Here is a 17,328-nt window from a genome sequence, read left to right on the forward strand (position 1 = left end):
TGGGTCATAAGTGAAGTGAATTTTGTAGTCCCACCTTGGTCCTCAATAGGACCTGCCTCACAGTTTGACATGACTGGTGAAGAAGGCTGCAGTTATGGAATAGCATTGAGTGCCGCAGATCACAACTGATGTGCATTGGGGTGCTGTGTGCAGGGGTAGGTGGGAGTGTTCATCTCCATACATGGCTCTTTCTGGTGCAATTAGTGCTTTTGTACTGTAGCCTCAAATTCATTATAACCCCCAAAAAGCAGATTATCGGGGCTTCCATAGGGAAAAATTATTACTGATGATTAGCTAAATAACGAATCTTATTACACTGGAATCCTATTCACAAGGATCAATTTGAACATTCCTTCCCGCTGCTGTTTTGGCCATTCTCTCTTATGGCTGCTTGCAGATCCAGGAGTCAGTGATGTCTGCAGAGAAACAGTGACCATATGGCACAGACAGTCTCAGTTCTTCTACTAAGTATTTTGGTTCCTAGCGGGGTCAGTAGTTTTATATAAATGGCTCTAATTAATGCTCCCACATGAGCTGTAACATTCTTTACCTGCAGCTGAGAGGCTCTGAGAAAGGTGTGAAACTCTTTCCTGCCTCTGAAAACAGTGCAGAAAATCATTTCCAAACAGTTCTTCTCATTCAAAAGTGCCATTGATCAATATAAATGAGGGAACCAACACATCAGCCTATGACCAGAACTGGGTTCTGGAAAGGGGATTTTTATCTAACAGCTGAATGAACTGTACAAGCAGTGATCGGGAACATTTAATTCTTGCCACTGGGACTTTGCTTAGACTAACAATTTTAGGGCATTTCCCCATCGTTTTACTAATGCTAAGAACAGTGGGAGTACTGGTGCAGGGAGGGCTCCAGGGGACCACGAACTGTGTCATCTAGTGGAGCACAGAGCAAGTTGAGATGACCCATTAGTTAGATGCCAGCAGATGTCCGCCCCTTGTCTACAGTAGCACTTTCTCTAGGAGAGCTGAATTGGTATGGGCAATGATGGGAAGTTCTTGGCAAAACAGTGTAGTGTAGACCAGGCCTAAAGTTCCATTGCAAGATTGACATCTCTTGTCTGTCTCTGCCGTGACAGGAGCTGTTGGCTTTCCCTGTGGAGGTTTGTTTCCTGGTTTTTTTTGTTTTTTTCTCTCTCTCTCTCTCTCTCTCTCTCTGTCTCTATTGTGAGTTCATGTAAATGGTGCCCAAACACTGCAATGATGGACATTTGGTCAGTGTGTGTTTACAACAATATACTGAGGGGGTTGCAGCCTAGCGACAGGTTTTGTCTGCTTTTTAAACATTTGAGTCTTTTTCCTGCTGGTTAAAGGTGCAGGATTGACAGCCCTGAAGACTGAATCCTTGTGTTTATCCATAGAGCAGATACAGTCTTGTAAATGGCAGGACAAGCTTTTCCTGTGAGTTGCCCCTTGCTGGTGTGTCTCACACTGAACCTGGAAGGACTCCTGTAGAGTGTGAAAGGAGAATTCAGTCTCCAGGGGCTATTCAGTCCTTGGCACTCTGTATCCTCCTTGTTGGAAGTCTCATCAGAAGGGCCAACTACGGGGATGACCTTGTTTTCGTCATTTTCTCAGTGGTAACTAAGCTGAGACCCTCCAATTCATTTCACAAACCCAGGTTCCTGAACTCTCCAGACTTTCACTCATTACCGGCCTGAGCTTGATTTGAACTGGCGACTTAGTGGTGAAAGCTGAACATCACGTTGCCACTTCCCATCAGCCTTGCAGCTTCCCTAATTGATGTCTTGTCTTCATCCTTCCAGCTGGTGGAGTTGGAGGAGTTTGCAGCTGCGGTGAAGGAGAATGCTGAGGCGGTGGAGGAACGGCAGGAGACCGATTCCATCCCCCTGGTGGATGACATCCGCTTCCACATCACCAGCAATGTGCAGACTTACAGTGCCATCGAGGAGGCCAACCAGAAACTAGAGGCACTGGAAAACCTCCTGACCAGTATAGGGCTCGAGTGCTGAAGTCTGTAAATCCTGCTGTTGGATGCAGAGAGCAGCCGGTGTGACCTCCAGTGGGTTGCCTCTGAATGCAAGAACATATGAGTCTTAGTCAAATGACTTTTTTTTCTTTTTTTCTCTCCTCCTACCCACCACCTTCCCCCCCCACCTCCCCCGGCATGGTTTCCTTTTAATTCATTCATGGCTGGACACTCACGTTTTTGTTTTTTTCCTTCCGTTAATAGGATCCCAAAGTGCAGACCAGTTTGATAGTTACTGCTTGTACGATATAGCACTGAGAGGGAACTGCCAACCACATGACTAATGGAGCTCTATTAATGGACTCCATGACATCTGGCCCCAGGAGCTGCCCCACCCTCTTAGCCAGCAATGCATTTCTGAAATTGGTTCAAACCAGGGTTCTTGTGTAGTGATCAAGGGAACAAAAATGGATTATGCTGAGTGTAAAGGAATCTGTTAGAATTAAACTGGCTGGTCTTTCGCTGTCAGGATTATGGGGAGTTAGCGGAGAGGATGGCATGTTAATGGTGCACAGGAATTTAGCCTTAGAGAGGCACTATCTGACTTCACCTGCTCTTCCTGTTTCTCAGTCACAAACTACTGGGATCCTTCAAGCATTGGCACTTGGATTTACACCCTCCGTGTAGTATGGAAGTTTAGGTTTTAAATCCATATTCTGACAGATTGTGACAGTGTATCCTTGATCAGGGGGACATGGCTAAATTGAATAATTTCTTTTCTGGATACTTTGTTTAATGCATGTCCCAAATATAAACCTGTAGAAATACATTCGAGAGCAGCAGGAGAGAGACCCAGTCTGCTAAAGAGCCAGTGACTTTTCAAAGGCACTGATGCAGAGGTACTGCCCTTGTCTCGCTCGAACAGGGGAGCAGCTCCTGTCCTCTGAGTTGCCACGTATTCTTTTTTTGGCCTGTTGTGTAAGGATGAAGGAGAGACTTATCAAAGTTTAAGGGTGGGTTACAAAGAAAAGGGAGCTTTACAAGGCCTGTCGCAGTTCATCTGTCCTAATCTTTCGTCTTCTGACTTTACTCCGGCTTAAAAACCTTGAGTTCCTTGTTCTTCAAGAAGCTAATTGTTCATCCTTGCAAATGTGTTTGGGGATTCTTCCTCTGCCATAGATATCATTATCTTTAGAAATCTGGTCTCCCTTGGCTTTTAGAGAGGGATGGTGCTGGTCTTTCCCTCTTTTCTCAACATCAGTCAGCAGTTGCACTAAGTACATCTCATCATATGGACTAGTTCTCCAAGCCCTGTTTCCATGCCGTTACAGCCCTTCCCTGTTACAACCCATCCTGTCTCACTAGATGTCCCTCTTTAGTGTTGCCCTGTTTCTAGATACCCTCGGAGGTGGAAGTGTAGCAAGAGTTTTACTTGTCACTCTGTTTTGTGTGACAGCATGGCTGGAAGTTGCAATTTTACAGGATGTTAGGGTCATGAAATGACTTCAGGTTGGATTCAGTGGTCCTGTGTGCTGATACTGGGTGATACTCCAAAGAGACATTATTGCCAGAGTACAGGCAATTGCATCCTCTCTTTGTTAACTTGTGAGTGAGGTCAGGCTATTTTCTTGGTGTTGGCTAGAGAGAGGAAGGGGATCTACGGTCACAAAATCTTGCGTGCACCCAGATTTTGTTCTTTCTTCATAAATCTCCTGTCTCTTGTCACAAGGATACACTATGGATGCTAGACTTTCTAGAGTTGTCATCAGAGTCCCAAGGATTCACAGTCAGGTTTTCCCAGAGAGCAAAGCATGGAGACTTAACTGCTCTTACCCTTTAGACAGTCATAGGAAGCACGTGGCTTAATGGTGGGAGACAGAGGAAGTATCATAATGTTGGAAATTTAATGCTGCCAAGGACTTTGAGTGGATTCTTTCTGCCTGGGAGGGAGAAAATTGGGCTGTATTAGTTGCATGAGGAATCCTATCAAAATGTTGGTGCTGCTGTCACTGGTGGATGTTGCTGTTTACAGTAACTGCATGATGTAGGGGTTTCAAACCACACCCTAGTGACTTGTGCTATTGTGTGTTGCCCCTGTGCATTGTTCATGCAGATAGGTGATCTGGGTCCCCAACAGCTCCTCTGACCATGCTTTTGGTAGCGTTTTTTCAACATAACCAAGGGAAGGGATTTAAGTTCCCCTGTATGGCAAGGACTGTGTTATGTGGGCTTTATGTTGTCCTTTCCCATCTGCTAGCCTGGCTTCCGAAGTGGCTTGGACAGCTAATGAAATTGCATATGATTGTCTTGGTTTAGTTATGATTATGAAGTTCCTACATAGTTTGGCTAAGACTCCAAAAGGCTCAGTGTGGGTAGAGTAGTAGGTATTGCCGGCGGGGTTGAGCTGTATCAGCAGAGTTGTGCGTGGAAGCCCAAGAATAGACTAGCAGGTCAGGACTGAGATGCGTTGTCAGAGCCAAGAGTTTTCAGCTATGTACTGGCTCTCCCAGCCTCCAGAGGATTCTTCTTATCCATATTTATGTGGCGTCTCCTGCAGACGAGGCATCTTTGGGGAAGAGAGTGTCTCTGGAGGGTGTTGAGCTATTCGAGCAGGATCTACCTCTCTTTTTGTTAGAAATTCCTTTGGGGAAACAGGTGAGTTTTCTGGCTTGCTTTTTGCAGGCAGGTGCCAGCATCTTGGTTCCATAGTGTGCATGCCTGGTCCTGTATCAGAATAATGACATGGAAAGAGGAACTGTATGTTCTGCTCCTTAAATGTGTGTATTTTAGAACACCCTAGGTCTGTGTACTTCCGTATCCATCTACAGAGCACAGATTAGCATTGGCTGAAGGACAGAACGACAGGACAATGAAGTTCTGAGAGCCAAAAGTAACCTGCAGCTGGTGAAGCGTGTCTCAATTTAAGATGTGGGGGGAAGGGCTGGTTAGACTAATGCTAAATCCCTTGTATTTTGTGTCAGGGGAAGGAGTGTGTGTTGTCTCACCCTCTGAGATGTAAGCTCTTTAAAGCCCGCAAAACCTGTTATTCAGAAACAACCTTCTAGCTAAACTGGTACGATTCACCTGTCTTTCTCTTCCCTTTATTACTAAATATGACTTTGTATATAAGCATGAGGCTCAGGTTTTTATCACCTCTTCTCTGCTCCTGCTGTATACATTTCTCAATCACTCTGCTTGCAACACAACCTTCCTTTTCACAGCAACTGTTGTGACCTCCCCCACTTCCACCCAGAAGACTACGGGCCACCAATTTAGATGGATTTACACCAGCAGTGAATTTGGCTTTTGCCCTCAGAGCATGGTGTGTGTTGGAAGTAAGATTCAGGAGCAGGACTGTTGAAAAAACACTATCCTTTTTCCATGCAGGTATCTTAACTTTTACAGTAAAAAGGAGAGTGGTACAAAAATGGGTGAAATGGCAGCCACACAGTTTGTAAGTATTTTCCATGCAGCTGTTCTTAAATGTGTCCATTCCTGTCCCTTTAAGCAGGGAACCACTTAGAAGTTGTAATTTGTGGGATTAAAGGTCAATGTGGCCTTTTTATTTTCCTCCCTGGTAATGCAGTTTTGTTAAATGTGCTGGATGAATTCGGTACACCTTGCCTGTCCAGCTGTACATAGTGGCTAAATCTCTGAACTAAACTGGATTGTCCAATTACTGAGTATCTAGGGCTCCTTCATCTCTCTGAAAAACAGATAAGCAGGTGGTTAAGATACAGAACAAGCTCCTTAATTGTAAAATAAATAAACTAGTTTGTAACATGTGTTGAACTCACTTTAGTGTTGCAAATAATTTTATTGCAAGATGAAAAATTAGGATTTCTCTTGTTAGTCTTTTTTTGTGTTCTGTTCTGCTATCCCCATCCTCTTAATTTACGATTAGCACTTTCTTGAAATAAGAAAATTGTAAAGTTTATCAGAGCAGCAATATATTATAATAAAAATATTTAAAAATGTAATGTGTGAGCATGTGTGCAGCAATAAAAAAAAAATGTATATTTCACTATGCCTGTCTCTGCTGCGGCCTGTTTGTTAATGACCCTAATGATGTCTGCGTGACTTTATTTCTGAAAAGACCCAGGTGGTACATTTAGCCTGCACTCCACATCCCCACCCACCCACCCACCAAATAACTATTTTTTTTCTGCTCTTAAGCAGTGGGGGAAAACATGTGTTTCCACCCCCCCTCCCAGTGGGCCAGTCATATAATCCCTGATACAACACAACAGCAAAGAATTGAGAATGTTTTTATTTTTTCTCCACATATGGGCTTTCTTCTTCCCACCCCTGGAATGTCTTGCCTTATTACTATTGCCCTGCCTGTGCCAAATTCATCCCTAGTGTAACTCCATTGAATTATGCCAGAGATTATTTTGACACCAGTGTACTTTGGGGGTTCTCCCTGAGGCACAAGTAATTTCATGGAAGAAACCTCATGATCACAGAAGTATCCCAGCTGCATCCACCTCCATCTCTGAGAAGAGAGCAGACTTTTGTCTCCCCTTCAAACCCCGTATGCAGCCAGATTGCTAGAATGTTGTTTCCGTAGCAAATGGTAGTGACCTGACTGGTAAAGGTGCTGAACACCTACAGCTCCCATTGACTTCAGTGAGAGTTGTTTCAGGGTAACAGCCGTGTTAGTCTGTATTTGCAAAAAGAAAAGGAGTACTTGTGGCACCTTAGAGACTAACCAATTTATTTGAGCATGAGCTGTCGTGAGCTACAGCTCACGAGTTGTGTGTACCCAGCATCTCTGGAAGTAAAAACCCAAGCGCATGCTAGGTAGCTCTATGTAAGAACATACAGTATTCTTGGGGGAAGCCCAGAAACCTTTGAATGACTTGAAACTGACTGAAGGGACCTATTTTTGAAAAGTTCAGACAGTGATCAGTCTTCAGTACCAGCAGGACAACAGTGTTTAAAGAAGGCTATTCATGGTGAAAGTGGAACTTGCTGAGACCCTAGAGTAAAAGCCATGGATTGGATTATCTTTTACCCGCTCAAGTAGTTTGTGTTGGTGCATTTATGGTCAGTTTCTAAAAATGGCACCTTCTCAGTTAACAGACCTCATTCACTGTGTGTTGACAGATTCCTCTGCTCTGTCTATTGACTGAAATGAAGTTTTCTCTATATCTTGCTCCTGTTTGCACTGCAAAATCCACACATTTCTGGGAGCGGGATTCAATTTTGAGTTAATGTAGTTAACAGTTCAGCGGATGATGTACATGCTGTAGTTGCAGAGTCTTTGCCAGTGATGAAGTTAAAGGCAGAGGGAGCTCTGACTCCCAGATTCCAGAGGGAGTTTCGGGGGCTGGTAGTTAGAGCAGTTCTTGGAAACAAAACAAATCTGACATGGAGTTAAGAGACAGAGCCTGCAGTGGAACCCACTTATCAAAGTAGAACCACAGTTTAAACAAGGACTCTACACTTTTCCAAACTGTTTGTTTGTCTTGGAAGAAAAGCAAGAGTCAAATAGAGACTGAACTCCCCTCCGGGCAAAAGAAGTGGCCCCTCAGGGTTGGGGTTGTGGAATGCTGTTGGAAGTGTGTGCGTGTGTGAGAGAGAAAGATCTTGGCTATACCTACCTGGCCATACTCTACTTCTTTGGCAAATAAAAGGGACTTTGGTTTCCAGGGCTGTCAATCCAGTACCTTTCATGAGCATTAAATGCACACGAAAAATTAAGCTTAGAAATCAAAAAGGTGCCTAGAGAGATGACAGCAGTTAAGAATGGTCAACATTTTTTGGGGGGAAAAAAGCCCTGCAGTATTGCACGTGCTTTTTTTGATGAGGCACTTCTCCCATAACACCCTGAGGTTAGTAAGACTTGAAGGGAGCGTGACAGCAAGCAATTGCTGGAGAATAAAGAAGGGGGCTCGGGGAAGGGACTTCAGTTCCAGCTAATGAGCTAGCCATGTTCCCAAGGATCTGTTTGCCAGGTTCCTGAGATAAGCTCTGAGAGGAGGGAGTATAAGAGACAGCTCCCCTTTTCCCGCAGTGTTAGCTGACGAGGCTCCAGGACTGGAAAAGATCAAGAGGCAAGTCCAGGGAAAGCTCCAGGCTCTTTCCACATTGATCTCAAGGCATGGTTCAAAACAGGGGTTCTTCACTGGAAAGAGAGAGGAGAAAAGCCAAGTGAGGCTGTCTGAATCACTCCTATAAGAGAGTGGGGGAAGGGAGGCCTGGCCATTGTACTCCTCTTGCTAGGCATGCTGGGAAAGGGGAGGAGTCTTGGGCCTTTATAATTCAGGCTCCTCTCCTTCTCAGCTAGTGCTTGGAAGAAGTGCACCCAGGAAGAGTGCTGTCTGCTGGGCTGAGAAGACCCTGGTAGGTAAGACTTCTAGAAAATATTTGAATGAGCTTCTGTTTGGACTGAATGTATTCTTATATTGAAGAAACTTGGGATTTGTATCATTGTGTATTTAGGGGAGCTGGTCTGTGTGTTAAGGTGTAATAATTGCCCTGTTGAAGGATGGGATGAAGAGGTTCTCTTATCCCATCGTTTTGGGTGGACAGGAGCATCCTGATGCCATTATGGTTAGTGACATGGAGTTGCCTGACAAGTGACACTGATCCACTGAGAGAGAGAATCTGTACATAGAAATCTGCACTTCAGGCAAATAAAGTAATACTGTAGAATGAAATCCTCTGCTCAGACAGAGAATGGTAGGATCATCTTAGCCCTTACTGGAAAGATCAGCTTTGATCTCCCATAATAAACATCTAAAGAAGTGAGCATTCTAATATAATCCAGGCACAGAACAGCACAAGAACCAATATTGCTATTAATTTAATTTAAAATACTTCCATAACAGTGGAGCTAGCATTCTGCTGCTCTAGAGTTGCTGTGCCCATACCAGGAAGAACTTTACCAAGTAGTTTTAAGACCTAACTTATTAATGGCCTTATTTCCTTTCCCCTCTCCCCAAAAACACTGTTGCTGAGACACTGAGAACACAATACAAAATGGACAGGAGAGTATTTCAGAGGGGCTCTTGCTCTTCAGATCCTGATTACTTGTGGTCACTGAAGATTTTTAGAATGTTTGTTTGGTTGTTGTTGTTGTTGTGTTTTTTTTTTTGTTTTTTTTTTTGCAAGAGATGAGTGTGTTGAGCCTGGTGTCCTGGACAAGTTTTAGCTTGGGTAACTCTTGTGTGTCCCTGAATTCCCCACAGAGGGTCAAGTAGGCACAGCATTCCTCACTCCCTGACCTAACTTGCTTTGTAGCGATGGTGAATGCTGCTAACTAAACAGCTGTCATGTTCTACTTCAGAAGGAACAGAATTAGAAAATGATTTCTTCCCTACTCTGCTGCAAAGTGGTGGTCGTGCTCTCAGTAAGAATCTTGAACTGAGAACTTGGTGGGTAAGGCCTTGTCCCCACTGGGCGGGGGGGGGGAATTGGAAAAAAGTTCCCATTGGTGCAGCACCCCCCTACAGATGAGTGCTGTGCATAGGAGTTGGAACTAGGGGTGTGGCGGGATTCGGAGGGGGCATTGCCGCACCCCCTGTCTTGAAGTGGTTTCCATTATATACAGGATTTACAGTTTGGTTCAATGGCTCTCAGCCTCCCCACTATAAAAATTGTTCCAGCACCCCTGAAGTTGTGAGAGCACTGGTCCAGACTAAGTTCCTGCAGCCAGTGACATTAACACCATGTCGCATACACCTGCTTTGAGCAGGGTTAGAAGACACAGTGGTAAAAACATCAGTGAGTGGTGGAGGTTCGCTCCATTAGGGATCCCAATGTTGTTCATGCAGGCGCAGCTCCTCTAGTGTTAGCAGTGGTGAGACGCTTCCTGCCAGAAAACCAACCCTGTAATCCAAAGTGAAGGAAGCAGTAACTTCAAATGATAATATATTTGTAATGTGAGCTTGCATATGGCACATAATCTATTCCTAAGTGGAAGTCTTACTCAGAGTGCTGCTTTGCTTTTAGAAAAGCTGTGCAGGTCTCACCATTTTCCAGAGGAAAAGCTAGTTTTTAAATTAAAAACAGTAATTGTGGAAAGAAATTTGGAGCAAAATCTTGCTGTCCTCAGTAAACCTAAAGTTCCATTGACTTGATTGGTAACTTTGACTCAGGATACCAGGATTTGGTCCATCGCCTTTGAGTAGCTGAGTCTTGTTTTATTCTCTCTTATTTAGGGAAACTTCCTTAAAACTTGAAAATAGTTAAGGAATAGTATTAGCCATTGTCCTGACAGTTCTCTCTTATTGTAGCATTAGCTGCCTCACTAAATCCTCTCCCCGGTCCCTCCATACTTTCTTCTCTGTAGACATTTTCTTGGGAGTTGGAATAAATGCTTCCTCAGCTAGACTATTCACCTCCTTCTGGGCTAAACAGATTTCTTTGCCAAGTTTCCTGTAATTAGACATTCGTGCATATCAGGAGATTCATACAAACTCTTAATTGATCTCTTAGGAATTTTTTCATCTGGATTTCTGGAAATAGTCCAGGCGTTGAGGAGCATCCACAGCCTGACTTAGTCCCATGGAGAGAGAAAGCTAATCCAATGCCTAAATTAAACTCTACCTCTCAAGGAGTCATGAAGGGCATGGAGCTGATCTCTAATAATTTATAGACACTGTATGTGACCTGGCTATTGGGAGAGTTACCGTCTGGCTGTATTGGATTACTGGAATGCTTACTGCAGGCGTATGTTGGTTTCATTTAATAGTAGTGTTGTTAAGAAACAAGCAGGAAGGCACCACAATAGCTCCAGATAAACAACCTCACACTAAACAGAGGAGGGGTCATTAAAAGATAATGCCTCTAGGCAAAGTTACAAGATTTGTGTTGCCAAGGCTGGAAGTAAGAAGATCAAAAGGATACTAAACTGTTAAAATCACTCACTGGAGAGAGGGTGAGGCGATTGTTGGAGAGCTGTTTGTGGAGAACAGACTGAGATAGTCAGACTCTGCTGGTGGGTCTGAAGCAGCAAAGCCTGCCTGGCCAGACACCACAGGGTGATGGGGCTTTAGGTTTGTGTAACTTGTTTATGTAGCCTGTTAAAATCTTTTTTTTTTCTCTTATGGTGTGCTTTGTTTCAACTGTTAAGATTAAACAGTACTTTGGCTTGAGAAAGCTGGCTGATCACTGATACACCACTGCATCCAAAGGAAAGATGTGCAGACAGGGCTGGATTAACCTTTTGCGGGCCCGGCACCAAACATATTTGTGGGCCCCCTTGGGGGCAATGGAGCATAGGGGGGGGTCAGTCCCCAGAGCAAAGGGATGGCCAGGGGCATGGCATGGGAGGGCTGACCCTGCTCCACCCAGCCCAGTGCTAGGGCACTATTTACAAACCGGCAGTTGCCAGACACACAGTGGCCCGCCTGGCCCTGTGCTGCCAGCATGTCCCTTCCCCTCGGGGGGTGGGCCCACGCCACGGCACACCACACAGCCCCCTGCATTCAACACCCCCGACTTCCAGTGGCCAGAGCCCCCCCCTCCCCCGGACCCATTATGCCCGGGCTCCCCCAACTCTGTCACAAATGCACAACATCCAGCGCCCCCCCCAACACCCTAGTGCCCCAACACACAGAGTTCTTCCCTGCCCCCTCACAGCCCAGCAGCACCCTTTCAGAGACCCACTCCCCCATGCCCTGCCTCCTGGCCACACTCACCGGCTCTCTGGGAGGCGACTGTGTCTGCCGGGCTGAGCCAGCAGTGCAGCCAGGGCTGGTGCCGGGATGGGGAATTGCTCCAGCCCCTTGGGAGTGGCATGATCAGCCAGGCCAGGGCCTGCCCCAGCCAGGCTCCCTCAAGACCCAATTGCCTGGAGAGGCCCAGCCAGAGCCAGAGGTGCACTGGGGTCCGGCCAGGAGGCAGGCAGAAGCTGGTGAGGTGGGCGACAGGGCAGAGAGGAGCCGTCAGCTGGCCGACGGGCTGGCCAAGAGGAGCAAGTGGTGGGTGGGGGTGGGGAGCCAGCAGGCTGGCGGGATCTCAGGGCACAGTGCAAGCGGAGCAGGCCTGGGCCCTTCTGACCTGGCCTGGCTCCATGGAGCCACTGGCGCCATTGTAAACCCGATGAAGTGAGCTGTAGCTCACGCAAGCTTATGCTCAAATAAAATTGTTAGTCTCTAAGGTGCCACAAGTCCTCCTTTTCTTTTTCTGGCACTGTGTGCGGACCCAAACCCAGTTGGGCATGCTAGGTAAGCATGGTTTCACCACAGGGTGCTGTAGCTCACCACCCAGCCTAGCAGGCGGAGAATTGTGGTATCCTACCCTGGGGGAAATAATGTCAAAAGGCCTAATGCCTGAGGGACAGCACTCGGAGACCCAGAAGGGGGCCAAAGGTGCTGCTAGCCCTGTAACCATGACAGTTGTGTGTCTGGGTCTCTCTCACCTTATCCAACCTGATCCTTCCTCTCTTGGTGACAATCTGTTAGAAGAGTCTGCCACTGCAGGCATTCCTAGTAATGGCTAGGATAGGTAATATTTGGTACTCTTCATTCACAGACCTCAATGCTCTTTACAAAGGGCAAACAAGCATTATCCACATTTTACTGGAGGAGAAACTGAGGCAAAATTTAAAGATGAATAGGGTTTATAATCCAGCTTTCCTATTCGTGTTCTGTCCCCCCTGACCCCACTCCCTTTCTGGAGATGACCGTGCAGGTGCCCATGTTGCCTTCCCCACGTGTGACAGAAAAATGAATGCATGTATCTCTATTTCATCCTTTATGAACTATCCGTCTCTGTAGGTGGTTTTAGTGTGAATTACAGCCCTACTTTACTCTCCACTGCCATCTAATGTCCTATTAATAATGTATATATATATATATATATATATATATATATATATATTAGGGCTGTCAAATGATTAAAAAAATTAATCGTGCTGTTAAACAATAATAAATACCATTTATTTAAATTTTTGGATGTTTTCTACATTTTCAAATATATTGAGTTCAATTACAACACAGAATACAAAGTGTACAGTGCTCACTTTATATTTTTATTACAAACATTTGCACTGTAAAAAAGAAACATCAATTCACCTCCTTGAAGTACTGTGGTGCAGTCTCTTTATCATGAAAGTTGAACTTATGAATGTAGAATTATGTAAAAAAGAAGAATTGCACTTAACAATAAAACAATGTAAAACTTAAAAGCCTACAAGTCCACTCAGTTCTACTTCTTGTTCAGCCAATCACTCAGACAAACAAGCATTCAGTGTTGGGGGAAGACGGGGAGGGGGGAAGTAAGCAATGACTTGTGCAGGAGGAGGGTCTGAGAGGACAGGAGATGACAATGGGGAGGAGCCAGCAATAACTTGTGCAGGAGGAGGGGGAGAGAGGTGTCTTGTTGCTGTTTTTGGAAGGGTGGTTTCTGGTACTGGGCTCACCAGGCTCGCCTCCTTTTACTGAGGTAGGTGGGCTCCTTTCAGCTGAGTGAGCCCTTGTTTGCAAGGGAGGGTGGATTTTACCTCAGGGACTCATACTGCCGGGGAGGAGAGGCTGGTGTAAGGAGGCTGAGCTCCCCAGCCCCATGTTCTCTGTGGGGTACGCCTGGATCAAGCGGTTTGCTAGGGGCAATGGGGCACAGCGCAGGGGGGTTGGTCCCGGGAGTGAGGGGCTGGCCGGGAACAATAGGCCCGGGCTGGCTAGGGTGGTGATACATCCCATTTTGGCCAGGACAGTCCCCTTTTTCAGCTCTGTCCCGGCCGTCCCTACTTTTTTGCCGAAACTGGGCATTTGTCCTGGCTGCAAGACAGAGCAGAGGGTGGCGGCTGCTGCCCGCCCACAGGGAAGCGGAGAAATTTGCTGCTGGCAGGCAGTGCTGGTTTCAGAGCTGATCCCTGGGTGGCATAGAGCTGCGGGGTTGGGGAGGGCAGGCACAGAGGTGGTGGCAGTTCAGACCTTTCACCAGTCTGCCTATCTTAGGTACTTATATGGCCTCCATTACTCTAGTATCTGAATGTTTCACCCCTCTGAGGTATCCCTATTTTATAGATGGGGAACTGAAGCGCAGAGAGGCTGGTTTTCCCAAGCAGGGCATTGAACCCAGGTCTCCCAGGGCCAGCCCACAACATTTTGGCTCCTGAGGCGGGGAGCTCAAATGATGTCCCCATGCCCCCTCGCTTGGGCCAAAACTTTGAAAGGTCTCAGTTCTGCCTTCTTCCTGTTCTCCTCTCATGGTACTGCTCTGCTACCTACCCCAATAATGGAGAACTAACAACTTAAAATGCCTTGTTCAACAATTTTAAGTAACACTTAACTTTCAAGCGCCTGAACAGCAAATGTAACTTTTCGTATCTGCAAAGTGAACACTGGCATTTTTATCTGTTTGAATAATCAAAGTGGTGCTTTCCGTGCCTTCTTGGTTGCAAAGATTTGAACTGCTTCCTGAAGGCCCACAGTCTGGGCCAGCTCATGCTCTATTGAGATGGTTGCAAGGCCAACCAGCCTCTCCTGTGTCATTGTGGAGCGTAAATGTGTTTTTATTAACTTCAGCTTGGAGAAGCTGCTTTCTCCACTGGCAACTGTTACAGGAAGTGTTAGAAGTATGCGCAGAGCAACAAAAGCATTTGGAGAGAGGGTGGTCATCTTATTTGTGCACATATATTCCAGGACAGCCTGTGGAGTTGATCCTGTTGAAATGTATCTTGAAAGGGCTTTCAGTTCATCACCTAAATCACTCGCATCAATATCACGCATGTCATCCTGTGTCAACACTGTCTCTAGTGCCCTGCATTGCTGGTGTAGGTCTTCTTCAGGTATAGTGAGGAGTTTTGGAATATCGTACAATATCCCAAATATCCTGCTGTGTTCCTTTAGCTACATGAAACGTTCTTCAACTGACTGCATTGCACAATCTAGCACCTGGTTAAAGAATTCAACTTTGAATTGTTGTTTGGGGTCTCTTATGGGATTATCCCGTGCCTCATAATCAAAATGTCATCTTCTTCAGTGACTGTTGTATTCTTGAATGGGTGGGAAAATAGCTTCAGTGTGAAGTTCCTTTGCCAACTTCTGTGCACTCTTCAGAACGTTTGAAATCCCTCATCTGACCGATAAGACTGTAGGTATGACTTTGCTTTGTCTAGTTGTTCCATTGCTCCAGATATATCAAGGTCAACACCTTGGAGTCTCTTGCTTACAACATTTATTTCAAACAGTATGTCATGCCACAACACTAAGCCACACAGAAATTTGAAGTTATGTATGTTTCTGGTGATTCCATTTCCCTCTGCCATTGTTCTCTCACAAACAGTTCCTGTTATAGCATTATCCTCCATAATGGCAACTATGGCATCATCTATCTTCCCAATTTGATGTTTGATAGGCTTTATCGCCTCCACTCGACTTTCCCATCGTGTGGCACTCAGTGCTTTTAATGTCAGAGAGGATGTTCCCAGATGTTGCTTCAAAATTTGCCATCGATGAGTTGATGCAGAGAAAAATACATAGATGCTTTGAATTACATTTTAAAAATTCAGCCGGCTCACTAGAAGCTGATGCTGCATCACTGACCACCAAGTTCAATGAATGAGAACTGCACGGGACAAAAGAAGCTCAAGGGTTTAACTCTCGGATCCGTGTCTGCACTCCTCTGTTCTTTCCTCTCATGTTGGCACCATTATCGTAGCCCTGACCTCTCATGTCAGCTATCTCAATTCCCATGTCTTCCAGCTTTTTAAGAAGCACATTTGTCATACCACCTCCTGTGGTATCATCAATGTCAATAAATTCTAGAAAATGCTCTCTGACAGTCACCATTGCAGGGACATTTTCACTAGGTTCTGTTGGTTGGTACAAAACGCACCATTAAAGTCATTTATTCTGTATGGCTAATGTCACATGTGCAGTCCAGAATAAGGAGTAATATATCTTGCTGACTTCGGATCTGCCACAATCTTCTGTTTGACTTTTGTTGCCAGTAACTGTATGATCTCATTTTGAATTGTTTTTCCAAGGTAGTGGTGTGTGTACATTTCTTGGATGGTGACTCTTCTTAGATGCTCCTGGAGTACAGCATCAAACTCGGCCATCAGCTCCACAATTTTAAGGAAGTTTCCATTGTTTGGCACATACAGCTGATCTGAAGTGCCACGCAGTGCTAGGTTTTGGGTAGCAAGCATTCTCACAATGGCAATGAGCCTTTTCAGAACATTTTGCCAGTAAAGATACTCTGATGCAATCTTCTGTTGATGCTGATCATCTATGGTGGCCTTTAACCTTAGTCTCATCTCAAGCTCTTTCCACCTATGGAATGCTCTCTGGTGGTTTGCTGCCTTCTCATGGCATGCCAGATTTCTAGCCAGGTTTTTCTAGTCCTTTGTTCCTGTAGAACCCAATGTGGCTGGAACATTAGACTGGAAGAGTTTGCAACAAAAACAGTATGCAGCATTCTGGGTTTTTGAGTACATAAGCCATGGCCTCTCCACTTTGTCACCATTGGGGATTTCACACCAGTAATGTGTTGGCTGGAAACTTCTATTTTCATTGTCTTTGGGGAACATGAAGTTATTCGCTTGCTGTGGCCCATGCAGTACAAGGAAGTCCCTCAGGCTACTGCTCAAGTGGGTCCACAGTCCTGGATCATCCTAGACTTAAGGAACTAAACTCAGCAGCAGCTGTTTCTTGCACCTCCACCACACTCTTCTCTGATCTACACTTTTCTTCAGGAATGTGCATGGTTCCATCCATTTGAGAGGAGATATGGGTGCTGCAGTAGCTGCCAGGTCACCTGCACTCTGACTAACTGGAAGATCAGGCATCTCCTCACCACTCACATCCTCACTGGGGCCGGAAGGCTCACCGTGAACATTTGTGTCTATATAACTCAGGAGATCTCCTTCCTGCTTAGATAGAAAAGCTTCCTTTGCTTTCTGTCTTTTTCTGAATGCTGCCCCAGAGGGGCGTTTTCTTCTTGCACTCGTAACTGCTGTTCTGTGCCAGCTATAGTGGCTCTCAACACTCAATTAAAGGGGACAAATAAGCAGGCTGGTAGCAGAGCCTGAGTGAAGGAAGATATCAGCGTCTTAAGGGCCTAACTGGCTCCTACTACTTCAGTTGACTGCCTGGTCTCTCCTCAAGTGGATTCAGGGAAGCAGCAGAAAACAGGAAGCTCCCTGAGAAGCTGGTGTTAATCAGTCCAGGCTCCTGGGGGTGCATGAGAGTTACATAAGAGGCTCCTCCTCTTTCTCTCCCTGCAGCTCCTACTGCTTTCTGTTATTCCTTCTCCCCTTTTCTCCTGCCTGCCTGTTATGTCTCTTGTGCCCTCCTTCCTCCAGCACAGCACTCCACCATCTCTGTGCATCTAGAGCAGAGAGAATACATATGCACCAGCAGCAGACACAATTTTTTACACTCTGGGGAGGGCGCCTAGTGGCGGCCTCCCCCACCACAG

The 17,328-nt window shown here is 45.7% G+C and overlaps 1 protein-coding gene across 1 annotated transcript in view; it reads left to right on the forward strand.

Annotated features, from left to right (window-relative positions):
* Positions 1–5,891, forward strand: part of ABTB1 (ankyrin repeat and BTB domain containing 1) — a 42,698-nt gene extending 36,807 nt beyond the window's left edge. Inside the window, exon 12 of the mRNA XM_084634593.1 lies at positions 1,784–5,891. Coding sequence (XP_084490719.1) covers positions 1,784–1,990 — 207 coding nt within the window. The 3' untranslated portion in view covers positions 1,991–5,891. The remainder of the gene's footprint in view (positions 1–1,783) is intronic.
* The last annotated feature ends 11,437 nt before the right edge of the window (positions 5,892–17,328 follow it).

The sequence above is a fragment of the Lepidochelys olivacea genome (assembly GCF_965140295.1).
Source record: "Lepidochelys olivacea isolate rLepOli2 genome assembly, chromosome: 7".
Lineage (NCBI taxonomy): Eukaryota > Metazoa > Chordata > Testudines > Cheloniidae > Lepidochelys > Lepidochelys olivacea.